Raw genomic sequence first — 24,994 nt, forward strand, 5'->3', positions numbered from 1 at the left:
TTCTGACTCTTGAGCTAACTTCCCAATAGTAGCAGAAGATACAGCTGATTGCAAGGTGGAGGCTGTCAGTTTGGAAGAGGTTTGGAATACCTTGCATGTGCCTGTGTTTAAAAGGGGCAGATTCTGGTTAAGGAAGCTGCTTCGAGTCCTCTGTTCCTTGTATATCCTGCTTTAGTGTTTTAATTACAAGTGACACTGGAAAATGAGGTAACTGATTTAAAGAATAAAATACCCAAGGTATTTAGGAGAACCTCTATCCCTCCATCTGTAGAAACCTGGGAGCAACAAATTTGTTGTTCCTTGGTAGATATACCACGTGCTTTGTATTTTGCCACTAACCATTCTGGATTCTGTTTGTGTTTGCTTGCAGAGTGGTAGTGTTAGAAAGCAGGCCAACAGAAAATCCGACTGCACACAGCAATCTCTACATCTTGGCTGGACATGAAAATAGTTACTGAGCAACAGTAACCTAACGCAAGTAACGGAGTGGATTTGCCACATGAGAAATAAAGAAGCATTAAGAAACTCAGTGCAAGTGGGACTGCAACTTACTGTTTCTTTTCTTGACGCCTAAATGATGTTGGTTTAGCGTGGAAATCAATACATTTTTGCAGCTGGGAACAGCTGGTTCTGTCTCTTGCCACTGTGTGGTTGGTTATATCGAGTTTGCTTAATAAAAGCTATGAGATAAATAGCCCTTTACTCATTAGTTATAGGGAAACACAGCCTTTAAAAAAACGTTATGCAGTAAAGGTGCCATAAACTGTTAAATATTTTACTTCTCTTGGATTTTCCTTATATTCTGTAGATATATAGTGCTGGCTGTTTCCCTGTTTTATACTGAGTCTTATTCTTAATAAAAAAAAATTGTGTAGGAAGTGAAAGTATCTGCAAAGCTTTTTGGTTTTAAATCTGCCATTCAGTATGGCTTTGTATAATAGACTATTTAATCCTTATTTATTAATCTGCTGCTAGAATGGTGTAATGTATCTAACTTTTAGCAAAGGAAGGTTGCAGAGCAGCTTACTTTTTTTTTTTTATAATTGTATAAAGATTTGATTATTCCTTTTTTCTTGTAGAGATGTAGTGCATTATTGAGGAGTATGTTACGATGTTGGTTGATCTTGTAAAAATGCAATTTTGTACAACAAAGTATTTTGTATTGATTTTCTGCCCGCAGAATTGCCATAAAAGGGATTTTCTTATTTACTAGACATAGGGTGTGTGTACACAAAATATAATAATGATACCAGACATGTTGCTACTGGGCGGGTGTGTACAATATACGTGTGTGTGTGTGCGTGTGCACATGTGTGTTAAGTTGGCCGGCAGTGTGTATTTTTTTATATATATATATTTATATATATATAAAAATGTACAAAATATATATGCTTTATTTTCATAAATTAGGGATAAGCCTTGTGACATGAAATGGAAATTGTAGCTGGTCATCATCCTTAATGAATGAAAGTACCGTGTATCAAACTGCCCATGATGTATAGTTTATTTATACTATTCCAGAGGGGAGCTTATAGCGCTAACTGAGCTTACGAGCTTTTTTTGCCTGTACAGCCATCCAGCTGTTGTCAGTCAGACAGTCCTTTGGAAGCGGTTACCTCCCCAGCCATGTAGTATAAATAAGCATGATAAGAACCTGTATTCTATAGTCAAGCTTTTGATCACTTTTTCCCTTTCCCTATTTTGTCACCTTGCTTTTTCTTCCTCTTTTTATTTCTCCATCAAAGAGTCACATTGGTTTCTTTTGTCTTCCTCATTAATTAAAATTCTTGAGGTACCATTAAATATAAATATAAATATAGACTGACTACAGGATAGCATCTGGTTTTACTACCTCATATTAACCTGCTAGCTTTGATGTAAGTAAACACAGTCCATAGGCAGATACAGTAGCAGTTCATAAACATTTGAATGGAGGTGTGTTTTTTTTTTTTTAATGAGATCCTACAGCATACTGCTGCCTGTTCGGTTTCTGTGATCTGCGACCCTAGGAGAGACAGGTTAGAAACTTCACACATCATTTTAATAAAGCAGTAAAGGTTACAACGGCTTGGCCTGTCTGAGGGCTCTGCTGACACAGCGGAGCCGGCATGTTTTGATCCTTACCTCGCAACCTGAGGAGTGGGGCGCTGGGTTGTCTGCTGAGGCATCAGACTACATGATTCATAATTTAACATTGACGGAATTAACTTGGCACATGTGATGACTCGGTAATGTCTTTTTGTTACTAGGTACAACTGGAGTTTTATGTTGTTCTGAAGGTCTGGGAGGAAATATAGACCTGCACACAATTTAGCATTTTATCCACTTAGCATTGTCATTCAAAACTAATTCTTTTTATGAACTTGATATTTAAGTAAGTCAGGCTTGTCAGTTCTGAAACTGTGTCGAAGTTTAATACACAGTAATTGTACAGATAAAACTTAAAAGTCAGTCCACAGTGTACTAAAAATGTCTTAAGTGTGGTCAGCTGTACTTGGCTCAGCAGTATTAAAAGCAGGACATGTACTTTTTGTGTTTTAAAGAAATTGGGTTCTCTAGCACTGAAATTGCTTCTCCATAGGTGTCAGTGATTGGTGATTAACCCTCAAATGGCATAACTCCTAGCCTCTTCTAAAACAAAAATGAAGACAAAGAGAAGCACCAGGTGTAGATGTAGAGCAAACACTCACTTAATTTACCTCATTCACTGCAGAAGGTAATTTGGCTTCATCTTTGAAAACACTTAAAGATCTCTAAAAGACTGGAGAAATCTGTAAATAAAATAGGAATATTTATGGGGAGTAACTGGAGTAAATAACTATTAGGTCATGACACTGTCATGCAAAAATAATGAACTGACAGGTTTTTTTGAATGACATGAATGACTGGTGATTTGCTGAATCAAAAAATCTAGGAAAGTCCTCATTTAATCAAACCTCCTTTTTTAGCTGTTTAAAGCATTTCTGATGGCATATTCTGAAATGCTTGATTTGGTCTGGTTTTATAGACAGTGGCATTTTTGGCATGATCTGCAAGATACTTTTTCCTAGTGTAAAACCTCACTTACTACTCTTAGTGGAGTATAGCGCAACAGATTTGCATGTTTCATCGCTGAAGCGGCCAGTCTCGGTGACTCTGACTAGTATAATTTGTATTTGTTAGACGTTTAAGTTAGTCTGGTATTGTCTGTATCTTTGTATGTTTGTGTGACATTTCAAGCCGGGTTGAGAAAGCCTAGTGTGTGGTTTGGGATTTTATAAAGCAAAAGCTTGCTCACCCCCTCATTACTCGTTGACAGCTATCAGAGTATTAGTTATTTGATGCACAAGGTTCATGTATTCAACTTGAAAGCCTTAAAACAGGCTCTCAGTGCTCTTTGAAGTACAAACAGTATTTGAAGAGCAGCCTGTAGATTAATCTCATGATTTCCTAACCAAATTCATTATAACTGAAAAATACAGCTGTAATTGTGATGTCATCTCTTTCAAAGATGAAAGGTACAACGCATCAGTGAGCCACTCTTTCTCTGAATGAAAAGGACAAGACTGAGAGACTTTCTGAAATGTACTTTTTACCTTGTTTAGTCATTAGATTGTAACTGAGACTCTAACTGCACTTGTTCCAGTTTGTGTAACTAGGCTTTGTTCTATGTAAATTTCTGTTGCAGTTCATTTCAGTCTATGCCAAATAAACTATGCTTTATTTGATACCTAGATGTGGTGTGGTGGACTTTCTGGGAACAATACCTTATCAGACGTGTCTCGAAAGGAGTAAGCTGGTCTCCAGGTTTCATGGCAGTCGATGGGAAGGGCCTGGTCCAGGGCTAGGCACTCTCCTCAGTCCTGCAGACTGCCGAAGAGCCACACGACGTCTTCCACATACAGTGGATCGGTTGGAGGAAAGGATCCTCATGGAGCAGAAATGAGAAATCGGAATAGTGGTGACAAACTCTTTCCAGCTTTGTGACAAGCCAGCAGTCTGCTCTGGCACAGCCCTGCTGCTGGTCGCCTGGAGTCACCACGGAACCACTCGTGAGTTGTCTGGCTTGAAAACCAGAGGCTGGCTACCTTCTGCCCTGTTTGTCAGGCAGATGGCAAGGTGGCTGGTGGGCCCTAAAGGAGGGTTGCTTAGAATGAGAAAATGTGAATGTGAGTTATGTGATACCCCACTCGACACAGCTCGGCCTCAGCAGGATCTAGAGCGGTTTATACAAGCCTTGCCGTTGCACATTGGCTACCTGTGTACTGCAGGGGGTTCAGCCCTTGGTCCACCTGTACCCTGGACCTTCAGGGATGCTCTGCAATAGAGAGAAAAGGGGGGTTGTGAATCATAGAAAGGTTTGGGTTGGAAAGGACCTTAAGACCATTCCGTTCCAACCCCCTGCCATGGGCCAGGGACACCTTCCACCAGCCCAGGTTGCTCCAAGCCCCATCCAGCCTGGCCTTGGGCACTGCCAGGGACGGGGCACCCACAGCTGCTCTGGGCAGCCTGGGCCAGCGCCTCGCTGCCCTCACAGTAAAGAAATACTTCCTCATATCTAACCTAAATCTACTTTTAGTTCAAAACTATGTGTTTTAAATGTGTCTTTGGTCAACACAAACAACCATCGGTAGATAAGTACGTACAGATAAATGTTCCTCCTCTGCAGAAGATTGTTCCCACTGTGGGTAAATCTCAGCATCAGCCTGTATGCATCACCTGGGGAAGCAATTTGGATTTTGGACTGACCTGCCACTTTACTTGTCGTTTGAGGAGCTTCCTCATGGTATAGTCCTTGGGCCTCTCTGAGGCAGCTCTGCAGGTCGTGGGGACAGCTTAGAAATGCTGTTGAATCGGCTCATAGTATTTGTAGGGTATTTTCATTGCAGGTCTTGATAGAGCTGGGAAAATCTCAGGGGCGGGATGGTTCTACCAAAGAACACATTTTTTCACAAGAATATCCATTTTAAAGTGTGCAGAGGAAAGAACCAAAACCAGACAGCATGTGTGGCAGCTAGAACATGAGGAGACTACTCATCCCAGATGGATGTGGCTTAGGAAGAAAAAGAAATAGATCTTCTGTGCTGGGTAGAATTCACGAAGCACCCAGGAAAGGAGTAGGGAAGGAGGAGGCGTAAGATGGAGCAGAGTGTCTGCAGGGATCTCCAGAGCTGCTCCTGGAAGCAATTGCCACCAGAAAGGCCCACCCTCATCAGGGTCGGAGGAGACGGCGGCTAAGGAGCCACGGACCTGAACGGGTGGACGAGGAGTGATAATGCCGAGGTAAGAGATGGAAACGCTCGCCAAAAGGACCCAGCTCCTGGTGGAAGCTCATCAGGTGGTCGGTGGTTGGGTGCTTGATCTGTCCACGGGCAGACGTTGCAGGGCACCGCAGGGCCCGCCGGGCGCCACAGCCGCAGCAGCGCAGCCATGAGTGCCCGGCACCCGCGGCCCGGCCTCTCTGCGGCCCGGGGCAGGCGTTCCCTGCGGGGAAACCGAGCGAACGGCAGAGACCCCCGGGCAAGCGGCGCGCCGGAGGGGGGTACAGCCAGAGCGGTGCCCTGGGGGAGGTGCCCGCGCCCCCCGCCGCCGGGTGCTGGGGTCCCCCGGGCCGCTGCTGCTGCCGCCGCCCCAGGGAGGGCGCGTCCCCTCAGCCGCCGGGCGAAGGCCGTCCCCCGCCGGGGAGACCCCCCCGGGCCCGGCCCCGGCCCGGCCCCGGCGGAGTGAGGCGGAGGGCGGGCACGGCGGGCCGGCGCTGCGGCGCGCTGAGTCGGGGGAGCTGCGGCGGGGCGGCCCCGCGCCATGGAGCGGTACGAGAAGCTGGGCAAGGTCGGGGAGGGCTCCTACGGCGTCGTCTTCAAGTGCCGCAACAAGGACACCGGCCAGATCGTGGCAATTAAGAAGTTCCTGGAGTCCGAGGAGGACCCGGTGATCAGGAAGATCGCCCTGCGGGAGATCCGCATGCTGAAGGTGGGCGGCGAGCGGGCACCCGGCCCTGCCGGCCCTCCGCGCCCCCCTCGCTCCGGCTCTGGGCCCGGTGGGCTCCGCCAACGGCAGCGCCCCCGCCGCGGGGCCTGCGGGCTGCCCCTCGCCACGGCAGCGCGGCCAGCAGCCCCGGGGGGCCCGCGGGAGCGGCCGGGCGGGGGCGTGAGGAGAGGGCAGCTGTGCGAGGTGGGTGGGCTGAGGAGGTGGGGTGGTGTGGGGAGATGGCAGCCGTGAGGAGATCAGGAGGCATGAGGAGATGGAGCAGTTGTGAGGAGATGGGGTGGCGTGAGGAGATGGGGCAGGAGGGAGCGGTGCATAAAGTGCCCAAGTCAGTCGGTTTCCCAGGGAGAAGGCCGGTGCCAGTGAAAGTCCAACCCGTTTGGCCAAGGACATGCCCTGGGACAGAGGCGATCCTCAGTGGCCCAGGCTGCTGTGCTTCAGAGAGGGCTGGTGCGGGTGGGAGCCGAGACGCTGCACAGCGAGCTGCTGGTGCCTGCTGGCTCCTGGGGCAGTGGAGGAGCGTCAACGTGGTCATCGCTGTGCCCCGTACAGGGAGAGTGACCCAGGGTTGACCCAGGGTCTGTCCCCCATGGAGTCAGCAATGTCCCGGCTGGTGCAGGCACAGCTACACCCCGTGTAACAGACCGGCAGGCAGCAGCCCCCCGTGCCCAGGATTCCCCCCAGAGACGAGGGCTGTTGGAGCTGCTGTAAAGCACGTGAGCAGAAAGTGATCCTAAGTAGCACAAGGTGGGGAACAGCCATGGGGCACAGCTCTCCTAGCACGCTGCTTTATACATCTGCCCCAGCTCCTCCTTAAAATGCTCTTTCTGAGCTCCTGGTTGTGAGGGGTCCGCAGTGTCAGAGCCTGATGTGCCAGTGGGATCCAGCCCCTGCCTTGAATGCAGGGGGCTGTGTAGGTTCAGGGGTGTTCACACGTGGAAGTGACTGCAGAACCGGCACCTTGTGAGCCATGGCAGCACCTTGTATTTGCTGATCCTTTCTTGACTTCTGTGGGAGAGTTCATCCTCATGTAGAAATGGGTCACACGTTCAGCCTCAGTGTTTCTTTGCCTGATGAAATAAAAGCCCAGGAACAATTTGCAGTGAGTTACACCCCGGGTCCATCAAGCATGCAGAAATGAGGAGAAACCTAGGAGAAAGAGGGAGAGGACGGGGTAAGGTTTCCTTTCCCACACCCAGCTTCTGGGCAAAGTTTTTAGAGCCAGCGATTGTACCTGTTGCTTCATGCTTAACAGACATTCACAGACTGTTGGGAGCTTGTCCTGTGTCTTTTTAAACCAGTGTATTCATTTGGTCTCCATAGCTTCCTGAGGCAGTGAGTACCATGACTTTAGGAATGTGTTGTGTGAAAAAATATTTCCTTTGTTACAAGCTTGCTGCTGGGTGATGGCGTACGGTACCCTCGGTTACGTGTTCTGAGAAGCGGAGACAGTTGCTCCCTTTTCACTTTCTCCAGGGTACTCGTGATTTTATACACCTCCATCTCTCCCATCTTCAGCTTTCTCTTTTCTGTGCAGAGGAGCCATAGCTTTAAAACACCAAGTGGATTAAACAACTATATTAACAGCATGTTAATTATATATTATAAATGTATATATATAATTATACATAATAATATACATTTTTAAGTATTGACTTCCAATAGGCCTCCTTTGTACAAGAGCTATGGTGTTCAGATTAGATACAATACATTCTTGTAGGCAATCAACAACTGAGGATTTTGGAGTTAACAAAACCCTCCAGAAATCTGCAGAGAAAGATGTTCCATTTTGTTTAAAACTTCTTTCCCAAAATTCCTAATCCCTTGGTCTCTGGTTCCCAGACCTCCCTGCCTGTTGATATTTACATTGCAGCAGTTGATACTCATTGCACTCAATGTTCCCTTCCATCAAGTTAGTTTAATTTGCTTGCTGAGAATCAAGTAACTTTCAGATTTACAATCAAGTGCAAGGTTTCAGCAGGCTACAGTATTTCTGATATTTTTTTCCCCCAAATCTCTTTGTGCTATCGTCTTGTCTTTTATTGAGCATTTATATATTCTCTACCTGCTGCAAAAAGAAGCAAAGTAAGCCTGGATGCCATCCTAGAACCATCGTTTAGGAAAAAAGCGTATTTATTTTTGAGTTAGGTTTTGGGGAGAAGCAGCCTCAGTTTTTCTCCTATCTGAAGCAAAAGATGACATCTAGCTGTATCATTGTAGCAAACAATGCTGGAGATGCATTAAGATTTGAATATTAAAGAAAAGGAAATTAATCATTGCAGAAGTCACTTGTAGTGCAGATGGTAAACACATCGTCCTTAAGGGTCCAAAGCCAACACCACTGTAGCTGGATCTGTGCTGAGATGCTGTTGATTTTGACAAGTGCAGACCTGCTTGACCATCTTTTCAACTTTTTCTCTGTAAATAGTAACAGTTTGTTTGTTTGTTTGTTGAGGTATTTCCTGGCTTAGGCAACAGCTAAGTGTTTGTCAAAGATGTAGTGAGATTGTGTTTCATCAGTAAAAAATGTAGGGCCTGATAAATTATCATTCTACACAGTAAATACCTTGTAGACAAAGGGCTTTTTATGGTGAGGAGCAACAGGAGGTGGGGTGGGGGAGCAGGGCGGTATGCAGAGGCTTGAAACACCCTGCATGATCCTGATTCCATAGGAAAAGCTGGAAATACATGAAAACAGGGTGAATTTGTGTGTAAACCCATCAGTGCCTGCTGTTTCCAGATGGGTGCTGTCTCCCCAACCTTTGCATTGAGGCTGACGCAGTTTTTAGCTCTGATGTTGCAAAGACAAGAGAAAAATACAACACAAAGCTGTGTTCATATACAAACCAGAAAATAATACCTATCATCTTAGCACGGAAGCAGTTATAACTTTGGGGAAAAGCCCATGCAGGACATCTGGCCTGTATGCAGAGGGTGACACATGACCTTGTCACCCACACAGGGGGCAGGCAGGGGAAGCCCATCCCTGTACTGCCAGCAACCAGCCACCAGCAGCTTGATAGCCTTACAAACTGCTCTCTGGAACGCTGCACTGCCAGACAGGGACATTGTTAGGGTCACTGGCAGATTTATGGTGGCTTTGTGTGCATGTCTGCCTGCACAAGAGACGTTGGCCCAGTGAACCCAAAAGCCTGGAGAGCCCCAGCCATGGGGGCTGGCTGTGAGCAAGGCACGGGGAGGTGCTGTGGCAAGAGTTCTCCGAGGGGACCCTCTCCAGGCCTTGCACGGGCAGGTTAACATGCTCTTGTGTGTGCAAGAGCTTGTTTGCACAGCTGCATCCCCTCGCAGCGTCCCTGGCTCAGCTAGACCTCGTGCTTCCAAGCCCAGCTTGCTCTCTCCAGAAACCCCAACTTCACACACATGTGAGGATGGCCAGGACAGACTGTCTCCTGGGCACGGCTGCTCAGTGGAAGTCCCTCCTGAAAGCTGACTCATACAACCAAACTGTAACTACCAGAAGTTTTCCAGAGATCTCAATCTATTATTGTTGATTTAACTTCCTTCTCGCTTTACAATGAGTTGGCAGTTATTTCGTCCTGACCTGTCTCTGAAAGTGGGATCTAAGCACTACAGAGATTGTCTTACTGTCCTCCTTCCCGCTGGCAGGCTTGGCCGTGCCCAGCAGTTTGCCCATGCTGGCAGGCAGATCTGCTGAGGGCAGCAGAGGAGTCAGCTGCCTGTTACCCAGCGTTGTTGCTGGAGGCCCAGCGTGCTCTCGGATTATCTCTGTTATCGCTGATCTCTGAGAACATAATATGCCAACACACTAAGTGCGTGGAAAGGGAAGGATCCACTTTATGCAGTCTATCAGGAGCTGCTTGACTGGTGAAGGAAGGCAGCTGTCTGATTTTCATGGTAGACTCTGAACCGACAGACAAGGCTTTGTCTACCATGCACATGGGAAGCAGGTACTTTGCTCAATGTGAACATGCTTAACAGGAGAGGTGGCGTGGTCTGCACACAGTTCTGGGAGAATTGTCATTGCTGGGAGTTCCAGCAGTTTTGCAGGGCATCCTCTGTATCTGATCATCTTTTGTGAAGTGGATAAGGAAATTATGAGAGTGGAGATACTGCTAGATAAATACCAAGCCTGAAAGGTGTTACAAGCCTCCTCTCGTGGTTTAATGGTTTCAGTAGCAGCTGAGGATGTGCAGAGAAAGCCTGTCTGTTATGTGAGGTCAGGAGACACGGCCAGGGTAGAGAAGGTTACACTGATGCGAATGTTACATACACATATGATAGCCCCTGCTGGCACTGTCGGGTACCTTGTGCTAGACAGGGCAGTCACTTGGCATACAGATACCATGCAGGACTACAGAAGTGGTCAGAAGATCTTGGTTGTAACCTAGTTGTGATCCAGATGGGTGTCAAGGTCTTTGATGCTGGCAGACGGTTTAGACAGTGTGGGCAGGACTGAAGGAGCAAGACACGTATGTGGTAAGAGACGTTGTTCGGAAAGACCAGCTCCTTGCTGCTAGTTTGCAGGACGGGAATAGCCGCCTTCTGCACACTAACAGGGACCCTGTGTGTTGGCATATGGGCTCAGTATCATTTGGGTTCAGTGTAACGTCCCCCAGAGGCAGTGAGCTCCCTGGAAGGTCTCTCTTTGCAAGGAGCTTTTACAGTGACATGCCTGAATAAAATTACATTTTCCAAAGGATCCCATAGAGTGCCCATTGGAGCACTGAAATGACCCCTGGCCATGTCCCTCCTACTCGTGACAGGCTGGCAGTGAGGTGTGGGGGTACCTGCTCTTTTACTGAAGCTCACTGGTTAACCCCAGGATTCAAGTCATGGATTTCAGTGATCCTTCACCTTGGGGTTAACTGGGTGCTTCCTCAAACAGCTGCATTCCTCAGTTGAGGCTCCCTTACAGTTTTCTGTAGTCTTGACCCTCACCTTCCTTCTCCTCTGCAGGCTTTTCCCCATGACGCAGAAGCACTTAGAAAATAGAGTTAGCCTAACTCCTAGGCAATGACCTTTACAGCCTCCTTGCTTTAAAATGTGTTTGTTCTAAAGCCTTGGTCAGGCAAAGCCTTCATGGATACAGATCCCTGCAAGCGGAGGGGATGGTGCCATGTGTCATCTGAAAAGAACTAACATTCCCGAGCTGGGTCTGGCTTTTCTTTGTTTCCTTTTCCACTGTGTTGTGCCCTTTTGTTCAAGCCCTCTCCCAGTCCTCCCCCAAAATATGGGGAGAAGAACAGGGAATGAACAGCTCCGGTAATGTCCACCCTCACCTCTTGCAAGGAGCGTTTGAATAACCATGCTGTGCTCAGGCTTTATGTGTGGTAAGAAGCTGTCTGAGCTCTGCAGGAGAGGAACCCCTGGTACGAGCCCGTGAAGTGGATTGAGAGGAAAAGGAAGAAGCAGCAGCAGTAAAGATTGTTGCCAGATGGGTGAATTCAGATGAGCTGGTGATGCTGAGACTACATGCTTTACCTATGCTTATCGGGGGAGCTCTTGGTTTCTCCTAAATGTTCACATAAGAGCCTGCTACAGGCTCTTACCGTGTGTGATTTCCCAAGCTGTTTTCCAGGGAGAGCTGCTTTTTATTGCGGTGCAGTCAGGGGCTGGATACGTACAATGAAAGGCGCTGCCGGAATAGCTGCGGGCACCATGATGAATTCTTTATTTATGAGCATCTTTTCTAAGAGGCACTCACTGAAGCCAAGCTGACTTGTTCCCCATGGTCAGTTCCTAAAATAACTACGCCACAGGCTGAGCTGTAGCTGAGCTGCTTCTTCACGTCATGCGGTGCTTGTATTAAAGGTTTTGGCTTAAGGAACTGAGACCCTTGTGGGCAACAGCACTGTCCCCCCTACCTTCACCCCACTCCCCTGTGCAGTAACTAACAGTTCATCCACTGTGTGTTACAGCAACTGAAACACCCCAACCTGGTGAACCTGCTGGAAGTGTTCAGGAGGAAACGGAAACTGCATCTGGTCTTCGAATACTGCGACCACACAGTTCTTCATGAGCTGGACAAGCACCCCCAGGGGTGAGTGGCCTGTCTTTTGCTGGGAGCTTTGAGCAAAGGAGTCAGGGAGTGTCCATGTCGTTGCTGCTCTGCAGTGTTTTCAGAGGAATTTCATTAATTACAGGATAGGTTTCTCAGCCCAGTGCCCAGGACTTGCTGTTACTGTGGTTTTAGCAGCAACCTCCAAAAGAATTGCGTATGAGCCCATGTGTGCTCCAGCACAGTGCTACTCACCAAGGAGACTGGAAGGCTGAGCCTGAGCGTTTGGGTGATCTTTGGCTGGTTTGACAGCAGCAAATCCAAGCGGCTTGGGATCATCTTGTGTCTCCCTGCAAAGAGGTTAGAACTGCTGGGTGAGCTGGACAGGTGGGCTAGGGGCATGCAGCGCTCCTTCCTGCTGCTCCCCCGGTGTGTGCAGACCCCTCATGGCTGTGCAGACCCAGGCTGGGGCACTGGGGCATGTCATTGAGCACCCAAATGTCTGCAGTGATGTCAGTGATGATCTGTATGACTGACCAGTGGCTTCTAGCCACACTGCAGTGCTAAGGAGCATGTGCTGGTTGGCAGGAGTTACTGGGAGTTGTGCCTGCACAGCCTCAGTGAACTCCCAGGTCAGATGCCCTCTTCTTTAAACAGGCGCTTGCACAAAGTGTGAGCTACACCTGCAGAAGGAACATTCTCCAGGACAGGGTTTGTTCTTTTGACACATTATAAATGACACTTCCACTAAATACATTGTCCTTAATTTTTCACAGTGACTTGGTGCTGTGGAAATGCTAAGCAGAAGTTCATAAATCATTTTACAGGCCTGGAGCTAAATGAATTGCCTGCAGGAGACTAATTGGGGGTTGAGTAAACAAGAACCTGTTATTCTCTTTCTCCCTGACCTGGAGCTCTAGGAAAATGGAGCATGCTGATAGCAAATGGTTTTGTGAGCTGGTAAGCAGCTTTCATCCCAGTTTGAACCTGTTCACCTGGAATCTGAAGAGAGGATGGATAACGCTCATTGAAGAAAATACTTCACATTTGCTTTCTGTTCATCAGAACAGTCCCAGTGTGAACAAACATGTCATGCCTGGTTGCATACTTTGCTTTTGATCTTCGCTACCGCAGGTAGTCTTTCGTGGTCAGGATTAAGGTGGGTGGGCACACATCTCTTTGCAGACCAACTTCATCCCCTTGTCAGGCTGTCAGTGCAGCACTGTCATCATTCTAGGGTGTTTCTGCAAGGCAGCTAGCACTGCAACAGCAGTGTCAGCACAAGACCTTCAGTGCTGACAGCAGAAGGTGCCTTCAAGAAAAGCCAGGCTTCCTGCATATTGTTTTAGTTTAGTCTTTGTGGTTTTTTTTTCTTTATGATGAATCAGAAGGTTTTCAGCATTAAGCACAGGAAATAAAATTGTATTTGAGCTTGAAAGTGCCAAGATTGTCGCCTCTGCCTTTCCTGGGGTTGTTGAAGACAGTCACATACAGCCAAGGAAGTTTAAGAACTCTTGCACAGTGACTGAAGGAGAGGAGAGGAGGGTGGATCTTTAACAGAGCTTTTCTTTCTCTGAAGTGTTTGCCAGACGTTGGAGGGGAGAGGAGTTGCAAACCAAAGTAGAGCTTTATACTCTTGTAGGAATGTCCTTCCCTGTCCCATTTTGGTCAGCTCTGCACTCTGGACAATCAATGACATGACAGAATTGCAAGTCACGCATCTATACCATGGACGCTCCACCTCATCTCTGAGCAGCTGCAGAGGCAGATATGCTTGCTGGCATTTCAGGAGGATTGCTGGGAATTGTGGACACTAAGCACAGCCACAAGACAGGGTTTGACACAGACTTGCACGCACTGATGTGTGGTCACCAGTTGGCAGGCCTCGTGCTGGCTGTGACTGAGTGGTACCAGACACTGGCATGCTCTTAGCTGCCGTAAATCCTTGTATCTCATTGCACTGACTGGATTTGGAAATGGTGTTGATGTTCCTGTTGATGGTCCTGTGATGTTTGAAGGGTAACCTCACAGGAGAGCACTGCTTTGTGCAGAGAGAGCTCAGCCTCAGCTCTGAAGCATGGGAAGAGGCACCAACAGGCTCCACCATCAGCACTCCAGCATGATTGGTTCCCTGCAGTGGAAGGTCAACGAATTGAGGGTTATTACATATTTCTTGTAACTTATTTATAGCCAGAAAATGCACCTAGTGTTTTTCCTCTGAGTTTTCTGGCTTGGTCCCTGATGGTTTTGCTTAGACATCCCTGTACGATGTTAGCACTCAAAGGCCTCCTCTTCCTTTTTCCTGTAATAGTGAAGTTATTTTTAATTACCAAAATAAAAATGTGCTTTTTTCAAACAGGGTGCCGGAGCATCTAGTGAAGAGCATAACCTGGCAGACCCTCCAAGCTGTGAACTTCTGCCATAAACACAATGTAAGTGCCCTAAACAGCACTAACAATTGCTGTAACGTGGTCTTGGAGGAGGTGGAGATTCTGTTGCTCTTTACAGAGCTTTCATGGCACAAAGTCAGATGAAATTTCAGTTTTTCAACAGGAAACAGCTAAAATATTAGTGTGTACCCACAACAGCTGCATTTGCTATCACACAGGTCCCTTGGGTTTGCTGTCAAGGAATGATTTGCATTAATGACCTGAGACAAGCTTCCAGGCTGAACAGGAATACATCCTTGTGCATTCCCTGTGCCATGCGTTACAACTGACATTTGGAAAATGCTTAAGGTCTCATCATCTGAGACCTGAGCAAACTGCTCCTGGTTTCACAGGAAGTCCTTTTGTTGACAGTCGTAGGCTTTGAATCAGGACACCAGTTAAAAGGTTTCAAAAATTAGATACAGTAAACCGGTTTTACAACCCCTCCTCTGCTTACTGGGGGGAGATGTGTGGTGCATGCGTGACAAGTATTTTGTAGAAAGCAGTGGGGATGCTTTAAGAAGCAGAGAAGGAAAGGAGCATTTTGGAGAAGTTCTTCAGGCAAACTTTGCTGTGATTGTCTTTGGTTTTGTTCATCTGCCAATGTTTGAGATTTAAGAGTCAGGCAGGAGATCGCTCTGCAATGAGTGTTTTGTCTTTTTTGGGAGAATTACGTCCAGTTGAGCTGCAGGAACTTGGCCATAGGTCTGTCCTGCTTCCAAGAATTGTTGTTTTGCTTTTTTTTTCTGTTCCCCCATTCAGTCTGAAAGATTTAATGAAGTTTTAAAACAGAGGGAACAATGAGATGCTGCAGTCTGACCTGCTGTAGATCACAGGTAATGAGATTTTATGCAGCTGCCCTTTAGAACTCCATGACACTGTTTAACAAGCAACATTTCAGTCCTCAAGAGAAGGCACAATAATTTACCACCAGCTTAACTAGGAAAAGTCCAGGTGTTTGCGATGAGGTGATGGTAGGGGGGACACAATGTGAGCTAGATGCTGGTGATTTCAGTAGAGCACACCCTTCATACACACGTAGAAGAAATGGAAGTCTTTGCTAGTTTGATCAGCAGAAACTCTTTGCCAAGCCCAAATTCAATTCCTGAGAACCTTCAGCAAGCAAGGTCACCTCCCAAGAACCACAGAATTACTGTTGTTGGAAGGGACCTTTGGAGATCATCTAGTCCAGCCCTCCCCCTCGAACTGGGTCAGCTAGAGCAGGCCGCTCAGAAACTTTTCCAGTCAAGGTTTGAGTATCTCTGAGGATGGAGTCTCCACAGGCTCTGGACAACCTGTTTGGGTGTTTGGCCACCCTCACAGTAAAAAAAAAAACAACCAAAAAAAAAAAAACCAAAAAAAAAAAGCTTATGTTTAAATGGAGTTTCCTGTGTGTTCAGTTTCTGCCCATTGCCTCTCATCCTTTCACTGGGCAGCAGTGAGGAGAGCCTGGCTTGGTCTTCTTCACTTCTTCCCATCAGGTATTTATGCACATTGATAAGATCCTGCCTGAGCCTTCTCTTCTCCAGGTTGAATGATGGTCCCAGCTGCCTCATCCTCTCCTTGGATGTCAGATACCCCAATCCCTTATCATTGTAGCGGCCCTTCACCGGAGTCACTCCAGTATGCCTATGTCTTTCCTCTACTGAGGATCCCAAAGGTGGACACACAACTCCTGCTGTGTCTCACCTGTGCTGAGTAGAGGGAATACCAGGCATGCTCTGGCATCTACAAGGATAGATAAAGTCCCACATCTAAACCGTAGCATTCATCTAATCTGTGAGCTCTGCCAGCAAAATAATTTCCTTGTCTACGAGCTTATCAGTAAACAGTTCATGGACTTTGTCCAGGAACTGATCCCAGAGGACCCACGCACTTCTCATTAGGATCTCCCCACATATTTGCAAAACTGAGTCCTTTTTCAGGAGTGTGTTGGACATCGCTGTATCAAGTGAGTTGCATTTGCAGAGTGCCAGGTTAACAAAGGTCTTTGCTATGCAAACCTTGCTCCTCCTGCTAGCAGGTTCCCAGCTGGTTCTGTGGAGCTGACTCGGCGTTGTCCAAGTCATACAGAGCTATGCAGCTGAAGCTGGGAGCCTGTACAGTGACTCGTCCCAAAGGTGGGGTGCGGGCAGGGTGATTGTCCTGCCCAGCAGAATGTGGCTTTAGCTGCTGTTAAGAAATCCTTTCATCTTCTCTTTCAGCAGAAATTACTGCCTGGCACAATGTGCAAGTGGTATGTGGCTGAATTAAGAGGTTCTTTATCTGAAGGCTAGGTTAAATACTTGCTTCTAACCTTGATTTTTTTCTGTTTCCAGTGCATCCACCGAGATGTAAAGCCAGAAAACATCCTGATAACAAAGCACTTGGTCATCAAACTTTGTGACTTCGGGTTTGCTCGTATACTGAGTGAGTGCCGACTCTCTGCTTAGACCAGGGGTCCTCAAACTTTTTAAACAGGGGACTGGTGCGCGGATGAAGTGGCAGGCAGTCATCTGCGGCTGCTTGGTTTCCCCCCGCAACCCCCGGCGGGGGTGGGGTGGGGTGTTTCTGTAAATACCAGGGCCAGATTGAGGACCCTGGGGGCCGTATCCAGCCCGCGGGCTGTAGTTTGAGGACCCCTGGCTTAGACTGTTAACACTTGAAAGCTCTAATGAAGTGTAGGATCAGGCTTTCAAACACCCCAAAAACCCACACACACATGTCCTTCATGCACATGTAGTCATCCTAAATAAAGGCTGGAGAAGCTCTGCTAAAGGCTGGGCAGAGTTCCCCAAACCAGCCTCAAGGGAGCTAGCCCAGACACCAGGATGCCAAGTGCCCCGTAACTAACTCCATCTGAGCTCCCTTCTGGTGCTGCTGGCACTGGTAGATGGAAGCCAGCCTTGGGCATCTCGGAGCTTCCCGGACATTGCTTATGCAATGCTGGAGACACAGCTGGAGTTCCCTGGCAGGAGGAGCCCCTCTGGCAGAAGGTGCTGTCTCTGCAAACGATGGCTTCACATTTTCCATTGTAAATAAACCCCCTAATTTGTTGGGTTTTTTTTTTTAGCTCTTGTTCAGACAAATCATGTGGGCTTTTGAGAACTGACCACTGGCTGGTGCAGAGCCCTGCTGTGCCGCTCTGCATATTTTCATTTGGAGAAAAATATGGTCTTGATTTTTGTCAAATCTTGTTTCCAAAGTTGGGTTCTGCTAGTGGCCAGTGACTCATCCTGTTCCTGTAGCTTTTGCTTGCCCAGGAGGTGCCCCAGCATGTGTAAAAACTGACGACAGCCTGTCTGCATCGTTCTGATCCCACATTCCTGTTTGTTTCTCTCCTTTCTGACCCCAACCTAGCTGGTCCAAGTGATTATTACACAGACTACGTGGCTACCAGGTGGTACCGCTCTCCAGAATTACTTGTGGGAGACACACAGTACGGCCCTCCCGTGGACGTGTGGGCGATAGGCTGTGTCTTTGCAGAGCTGCTCTCTGGGGCGCCGCTGTGGCCTGGCAAGTCTGATGTCGACCAGCTGTACCTCATCCGGAGAACCCTTGGTAAGTGTCCCCTCTGCACTGGTCAGAACCCCGGCCTTCCTGGTGCCTGTGGCAGGACTAGAGCTTGCCTAGGAGGACTTCCCTCTGTGGTGGGAGTCAGGGTTAGCCAGGAGGTGAATTTACCCAGTGGATCTCTTCCTTTAGTAGGTGCTGGCTTATTTGAGGTGTTGCTGTCCTTAAAAGGGAGCTGGGTTTTCCTGGCATGACTTAAACATGCACATCTATTATTCTTTAAAGAACCATTTCACATTATTCCATGTACATTCAGGGAAGAGTTGAGTCACCATCCCTGGAGCTATTTAAAAGACTTGTAGATGTGGAGCTTAGGGACACAGTTTAACGGTGGCCTTGGCCTTGGATTAACAGTTGGACTCGGTGATCTTAAAGGTCTTTTCCAACCTGAACGATTCTCTGATTCTGTCTTGTTAGGAGGTTGTGTAGTTGGAGTAACAGATGTTGCTGCAGGTCCTGGCACGATCTGGGGAAACAAAGTTGGCATCCATGTAGGTGGTGACTGTTCTTTAGAAAAAGATCTGTGGGGCAGAATTGGTTTCAGCTTGTATGAGCCAGCAGTGCCAGGCTGCAGCTAAAAGGCTTGCAACAGACCAGCCTGCGTAAGCAGGATCTGTGCTGCAAACTGCCTGAAACCATCCTTCCACTCCCTTTAGCAGCAGTGGCCTCTGGGAAGCTGTGTCTAGTGCTGGGCAGTTTAAGAAAGATGAACGATGTGTTAGGTGACCACCAGATGCCCCTCCTGGTCCTTTGGGGTGGCTCAGTGACTGCTGGCGTGTGGGGAGCACCAGGCCGGCACCACAGGAGGCAGAGAAACACCTGCCTCTGCTGCTGGCCTTTCCACATCTGCAGCTGTCTCTACACAGATGGAAAAACAGGGTGTCTGTATCAAAACGGACTGGGAATGTTTTGCATAAAGGTCTGAAAGATCCAGGTATTTTTCAGGGTTTGGTACCAAGCAAAGTGGTCCCTGCCTCTAGATAACAAATGGTTGGATTTAGTTTATCACAGCTTTGGAGGTCTTGTAAACATTGCCGGTGTCTGTTGATGGCTGTGTGCTCGGGAAAGAGTATGTGAACTGATGTTTGTCTGTTCCACTTGTCTTTATTCACCAAGGAATTTTAGGAGCCACTCTGGAATTGGAACAGAGGTTAAATAAAAGAGCCATTACCCACATAACACTTAAATTAGTCCAGTCTCATTGCTTCTATTTGATCTTGGTGTGTAACGTCTGATTTCTGGGGTGGAAAGGAACAACCCCTCACTTTTAATTGAAATTTGCTGTAATGAACTGAGAAGTGTAATTTTTACTGAGCAGTTTATAAAACTATAAAGGTAACTAATGGCTTTGAACAGATGAGCTCCTTAGCTAGAAAAATAGTTCAATGTTGATTACTTCATCCTCCAGAATACATTTATGCCGGTGTTAGGTAAGTTATAGTTTATTTTTAATGATAGGTTTCAGCCAGAAAAAATTCCCTTTTGATCCAGGTGATGGACTGAGACAGCCTTTACTGAGAAAAGCTCTCTGGTCAAAGCTGTGTAGTTATGGTAGATTGGCTATTGTACTGTCTCTTCTGTGATGGATTTGATTTTTAACATTTTGCTTGCTCCAAACTTCTCTAAGCTTCAAAAAAGGGGCCATGAAGCTGCACTAAGGAAAAAGTACAGCATGTTCCTGTTGGTGGTGCATTTCAGCTCTGTTCTGTACAGTATCTTCAGGAGTGTACAAAAAATCTCACTCAGTATCAGTTAAATTTGAATGAGGCTGGAACACTTGTGGTTAGCCTGTCCCCCTCCAGCAGTCAGAGAAGACACGACTGTTTATGCAGCCAGGCTGCCTCTTGGGAACCCTTTTCCTTTGAAAATGCTGAAACACAGGGTTAGTGGAGAGCAGGCCAGCAGAGTCCTGCTCGCCCTCCCTCTGAGAGAGCATGCCAACAAAGCGTGCCCACGCTGCCGTGCAGCCACGTCCAAAACAAACAGCAGCTCCTGCCAGTTACTCATCAGAGGCCAGGGCTGGTCCATGTCTGATGTGAGCAGGGGAGCGCGTTTGCTGCTCTGATCTCGCTTAACGCTTTGGGAAGGATCCCTGGCTGAGGCTCAGTGCTGTGGCATGGCTGGAGTTCCAGGTCCTGGTAGGTGTTTGCACAGCACCCTCTAGCTATGATGCTGAGGCACGTTCCCCGGCTCACCGACACACGGATCCTGAGATGGGCCAGCGCTCAGCAGAGTTACGAGTGCTGGCACACAGCAGACACATTTGTGCAACTTCGTGCCTTGCCCACCTCAGTCCCTGGTGTTCTGCCAAGGGGTCTTTTTGCTAATGCAAATCCAAATTTGCAGTTGCCCAAATAGTGCAACGACAGGATCTAGGCATTTGGCACAGGGGGATACATAGAAATATGTGTTTTACAAGGCCCCCAGCTATAGCAGCCACGGTTCTTAAAAGCCAGTTTGCTGCACAGCACAGAAACTCAAGAGTCTAGAAGATGCACAGTAGCTGGGTACTCCTGCTCCAAAAACTGCACCCACCAGCTTGATTTCTTTGAGCTATTTACAGCACAAGGCCCTGGGCAGTTGTGACTGCAGGCAGTTGGAGCTGTGTGGCCCGGCCTCTCACTCAGCAGTCACACAGCTGTGGGATCACTGATGTCCCAGGCGGATGTTAGTTTTCACAAAAGAATGTTGCGTCGGCTGGCTTGCTGGCACTCCATCTCTTTAGATGTTCTCTCAGATGGTGTTGGCCTTGTCAGAGGATATAAGCTTGTTCAATGCAGGCACTGTAAAAACAGCACATTAATCTGACTTTATTTTTTTTTATTCTTGATCAAAGGGGATCTTATTCCCAGGCACCAGCAAGTGTTCAGCACCAACCAGTTCTTCAGTGGGGTAAGAATTCCGGACCCAGAGAGCATGGTAAGAACTCCCTCTACCCGCACTTCCCTTGAGCCTAACACTAACCAGCAATCTCTCTGCAGTGATAGGGAGACCGGTGTTCGCACAGAGAAATGTTCCTGCTGGTTTTCACCCGGTGCTGTCTGCTTTGGAAGTAGAGCTGGAAAAGCCTCACTTGCTCAGCTTGACCAGTCCTTTGCGGGGCAGCATTTTTTCCCTGACCAAAAGCTTTTCCCTCTACTTTGCCAGTGTACACTAGAATATTATCTGGAGGTGGCTGAGCCCCTCTCATGGTGTTTTAGCTGATACCCTCTGTAAAAGAGTCAAACACGTGCTTCATCTCCTGTGCTTCTGGTGGCACAATGGCCAGTCTGCCCATCCTCAGTAACGCCAGGCAGCTCTTCCCTAAGAAATGACGTGCCAGATGATGCATTTTGTGATGTGAGGTACAGGTCATGTTGCTATGGAAAGCTGGTTCTCTGTACCCCAATGAATGAAAGCTTACTAATATGAATACTTGCTGGTTTTTTTCCCTCCAGGAACCGTTAGAAATGAAATTCCCTAATATTTCATACTCTGCTTTAGCTCTCATGAAGGTAAGAAAACTGCAGCTAGTGGAGGAGCTCTGCAGTGAGACTTAGCAAACACAGTCAGTTTTGCTTATCAGCTGGTAAACGGTTTGAGAGTTGGCTACTGAATTATCAGAGATTCACTGAAAAATACAGCTGGAGAGGATTTGGAGAGGACTTTTAATGCACTCCTCTCTAACCCATTCATTTTTACCATGGAGGTGGAAAACTTATTATTCCCTTACTAAGATGCAGTGCATGGAAACTGTGAGGATGGAGACATTAACGCTGTGGAGAGCACTAGCTACACTGAACACTGGAACAGCATGGCTTAAGACATGGTTTGCCATGGTTTAAGACAGTTGTTCTAGTTCGAATACAAGCTGTGGTCTTAACTGGTATTTGAGGCTTGATGGTTTGCTCCACCATACAGTTGTAACTGAACCTCTGGCTGCCATTTCTATTACTGCCTTGTGGCAACTGTTCAGCCTTGGCTGCTTTGCAAGCTTCATGCTGACTCTGAAAAGCCAATCTTGAAATCTACGTTAAAAAAATTACCACCCGTATCTGTGCGAATATGCATTGGCTATGGCAAGTAGCTGGAGTTGTGCAGACCTGTTCGTGAGTGTTTTGTGTGATCCTTTACTTCATCTTTTCTAAGGGTTGCCTGTGTATGGACCCTGCGGAGCGGCAGACATGTGAGCAGCTGCTGCAGCATCCCTATTTTGACAGCATTAGGGAGGTGGTGGATCTGGGGAAAGAACATGAAAAAACATCTCGGAAACCCGCCAGGCTGACTCGGAAGCACATGCCAGGGGTAAGGTTTTCATAGCGGTAGTTACCGTACTGTGCCGAGGGAAGGGACTGGTTCTCTGTGTGTAGCTCCCAGGAGGTAGGCTCATGCTGGCAGCTAACGGCGAGAGGCAGCTCCAGTGCAGGACCGATATTCATTTTAGCCTGAGGAGAAAACGAACCTCCTGGCTAAAGAGCAACTCGGTAGAAACAGTTCTGCACTGCAGCTCCATCGAGTCACTGTGGATAAGCAGCACAGTGATGTGAAAGATCAGGTTTATCCAGGATTGTCTGTTCCTGACACAGGATAGCTGAACAAACTGGATGGGCTTGCATGGCTGGTTTAATTTGGAGTTCTTTGGGATCTTTCTGGTGCTTTTGAAACCCAAATTATGGAGATGGCAAAAGTGCCCAGTTCCATTTGTAACTGCTGATGGGATGTGATCCCTTACTTGGTTCCAGACGTTACACAATGCCCTGGGTGTTTCTGCAGCTGGAGTTGCCAAGCAAATGTCTCTCCCTGTCGCTTCAGTCTTTCCAGATGCCAGCCCAAGTCTCCAAATCCAGCCTCATGATGAAAGTCAGTCAGCAGTTCTTTCTTCCTGTGAGCCACATTCCCCATGACAGCTGTAACACTGAACTGGTAATGTGCAGGGAAGTTGGAGGTGTAGGATGGAGAACTGCTACAGCGTATAAATTCCTGGATCAGACTGACTCGCCTTTTCCATTTCTGTGACATAGGCTATAACAGCAGGTGGGTTTTTTTCTTGCCCTGGATGACTGGAAGAAATACCTGCAATGAGCTGTTCTGGTTGCAGTCCAGTTGCAGAACCCCAGATCCCCGACTCTTAGTTAGAAAAAGTACAGGATTACAGTATGAATAGTTTTATAGTTTATATCCCATTTGAAAAATCAAATGTATGTTTTAGTCTCATTTCATACAAATACAAACTATGTAACTTTCCCTTTAGTTACAGTACCTGCCTCAGTTAACCAGTAGCAATGTTCTACCAGCTTTGGACAGCAAGAAGCACTGCTGCAAAACAAGGAAATCGAACTACCATTTCCCTAACATCTAACCAGATGGCAGATTAAAAACTATTTATTGTTCAAAGTTCAAGTTGTTCAGAATTTATAAAAGGAGGATATGTGGTGGAAAACAAAATTAAAACATGTTCGTCAGAAAATGGTCTATAAAGTAACATACCCTTGGTCACTAACAGAAGTGATGCACAGAGAGAATGCCAAGCTCTTGTTAGTCAGTGTTCTGCGTACAAAGGAAAATATATTTGTTTTGCTTTAATTCATGATTGTATACTGGTTCATGATTGTATACTGGGTTTGCCACTGTATACTGGTTCAGGATTACTGCAGCCCAGTGTTTACCGTGTGAATTTAAAATCTCTCGCCTAGCTATCACCCGTGTTTCAGACTTGGCAGAAGAACTGCAGCCTTGCCAAATAAATCAGAGTCCCGCTGTGTCAAAACAGTAATACTGCTTCAGACTGGGACTAAGTCACTGATCCCACAAGGAATGGTAAATGTGTTGCCGATGTGAGCAGAAGACAGATGTGCTTGTGGCGCCAAGCCCGAGAGAGTACCCAACTGCTTTAAAGATACGTCTGTCTTGCATGCTGCATTTATAGATCACAAAGTATCGGCAACGACTGACTTAATGGACGGCTCGACAGGCACGGTTACCAGGAGGAGAACATATAAATGATAAAACCTGTTCTTTCTTTAGTCTTTTCAGAGCTTCTCCTGTGTGTTTCTTCCTTGCATTAGGAGGTTGTTTTTATTTGCTGTTCCTGTCAGTGGCGAAGTCACTTGCCTGTAGCTTTACAGAAATTGGTTTTGTCAAAAATAATTCATGAGTATAATTTATAACATTGGCCAGACACGGGCAGGAATTCTACCTAAGCATTTGTATTAGAATGATTCTTGGGTTGTGTGTAATCTCAGGATGTAATATTGTATTGATTTTGAATAAAACAAATGTAGCTGGTTTTATCATTTTACTGATGTGTTTGACTGTATAAAGTTTTACTGCTGAGCAAGGAACATCCTCTTTCTACCTGAAACGTAGAGCAAAAATGTTTTCCCAGTACTGTTTTGTGTTCAACAACAGTAAAAGCAATTTCAATGAGACAGATGCAATATCCTTATATAGTGTGCCTGCCTACCCTTTATTTGATACTATAATATAATCTTGTACATTGTGTCCATAGGTAAGTTCTGGTTACACTGAGGAAGCTCTGATGATCCGGTGTTTTCTGTTTGGACATTCAGCCATCTAATCCCATGTATGGGCGAGGTACCGCAGCACCCCCACGCTGTCTGTTTGTGGCAGATAGCCCAGCAGTCAGCTCCCTGGCATGGCTCGGGGCAGCACAGGCTGGAGGGAATTTCATTTCTGGACACCATTCCTGCCTGCTCTGTGCTAGGAGATGTCGAAAAGAATCAGCCCTGTGATGCAGGTAGTGCCAAACGTTATCCTTCCTGGTGCTTGGCACCATTCCCTTCTGAGGCCAAGCTGGCAGTCAGGGATAAGAAAAGGGACTCTGAGTTATGCAGCGATAGCCACGTCTGAGAGAGACATCACTACGAAATCTGCTTGCTTGGCGTTGCTGCCTACCGCCTTTCTCTCCCTTACCACCAAAGCCAGGGATTTGACTAAAAATGCTGTATTCTTCCCGAGGAGGAATCGTTCTGTTGAGCAGGTGTGATAGCGTTGCGACTAAAGAGGCACACAGAATTAATGTAGTCCATGGCAGCCTACAGCGAAGAGGGCACATCTAAGGGAGCCTGCT

At 47.1% G+C, this 24,994-nt stretch overlaps 2 protein-coding genes across 8 annotated transcripts in view; both read left to right on the top strand.

Annotated features, from left to right (window-relative positions):
- Positions 1-3,707, top strand: part of MAP4K5 (mitogen-activated protein kinase kinase kinase kinase 5) — a 76,917-nt gene extending 73,210 nt beyond the window's left edge. For all 3 annotated transcript variants that reach the window (XM_080397068.1, XM_080397067.1, XM_080397069.1), the window contains one exon: positions 371-3,707. In XM_080397068.1, coding sequence (XP_080253194.1) covers positions 371-458 — 88 coding nt within the window. In that variant the 3' untranslated portion in view covers positions 459-3,707. The remainder of the gene's footprint in view (positions 1-370) is intronic.
- An 87-nt stretch (positions 3,708-3,794) lies between these two features.
- CDKL1 (cyclin dependent kinase like 1) lies at positions 3,795-24,962 on the top strand. 5 transcript variants are annotated; one of them, XM_080397087.1, is made up of 9 exons: positions 5,286-5,949; positions 11,865-11,986; positions 14,304-14,376; positions 16,692-16,782; positions 17,713-17,913; positions 20,762-20,844; positions 21,363-21,419; positions 22,054-22,209; positions 22,717-23,149. In XM_080397087.1, exons 1-9 carry the CDS (start codon positions 5,782-5,784, stop codon positions 22,918-22,920), a joined length of 1,155 nt encoding a protein of 384 aa, XP_080253213.1. In that variant the 5' UTR covers positions 5,286-5,781; the 3' UTR covers positions 22,921-23,149. The 5 variants fall into 5 exon arrangements, with proteins under 5 accessions (XP_080253217.1, XP_080253213.1, XP_080253215.1 ...); XM_080397089.1 differs by lacking the exon at positions 22,717-23,149 and adding an exon at positions 24,413-24,962 and having other exon boundaries at positions 5,288-5,949; XM_080397090.1 differs by lacking the exon at positions 22,717-23,149 and adding an exon at positions 23,598-24,202 and having other exon boundaries at positions 5,290-5,949.
- The last annotated feature ends 32 nt before the right edge of the window (positions 24,963-24,994 follow it).

The sequence above is a fragment of the Falco punctatus genome (assembly GCF_963210335.1).
Source record: "Falco punctatus genome assembly, chromosome: 7".
NCBI lineage: Eukaryota > Metazoa > Chordata > Aves > Falconiformes > Falconidae > Falco > Falco punctatus.

What these genes read in the sequence shown, in the direction of transcription:
- CDKL1 (XM_080397087.1), top strand. Translation starts at nt 5,782, where the DNA reads ATGGAGCGGTACGAGAAGCTGGGCAAGGTCGGGGAGGGCTCCTACGGC. An exon ending in ACTTCTGCCATAAACACAAT is followed by an intron (nt 14,377 to 16,691) that starts GTAAGTGCCCTA and finishes TTCTGTTTCCAG; the next exon opens with TGCATCCACCGAGATGTAAA. An exon ending in CCTCATCCGGAGAACCCTTG is followed by an intron (nt 17,914 to 20,761) that starts GTAAGTGTCCCC and finishes TCTTGATCAAAG; the next exon opens with GGGATCTTATTCCCAGGCAC.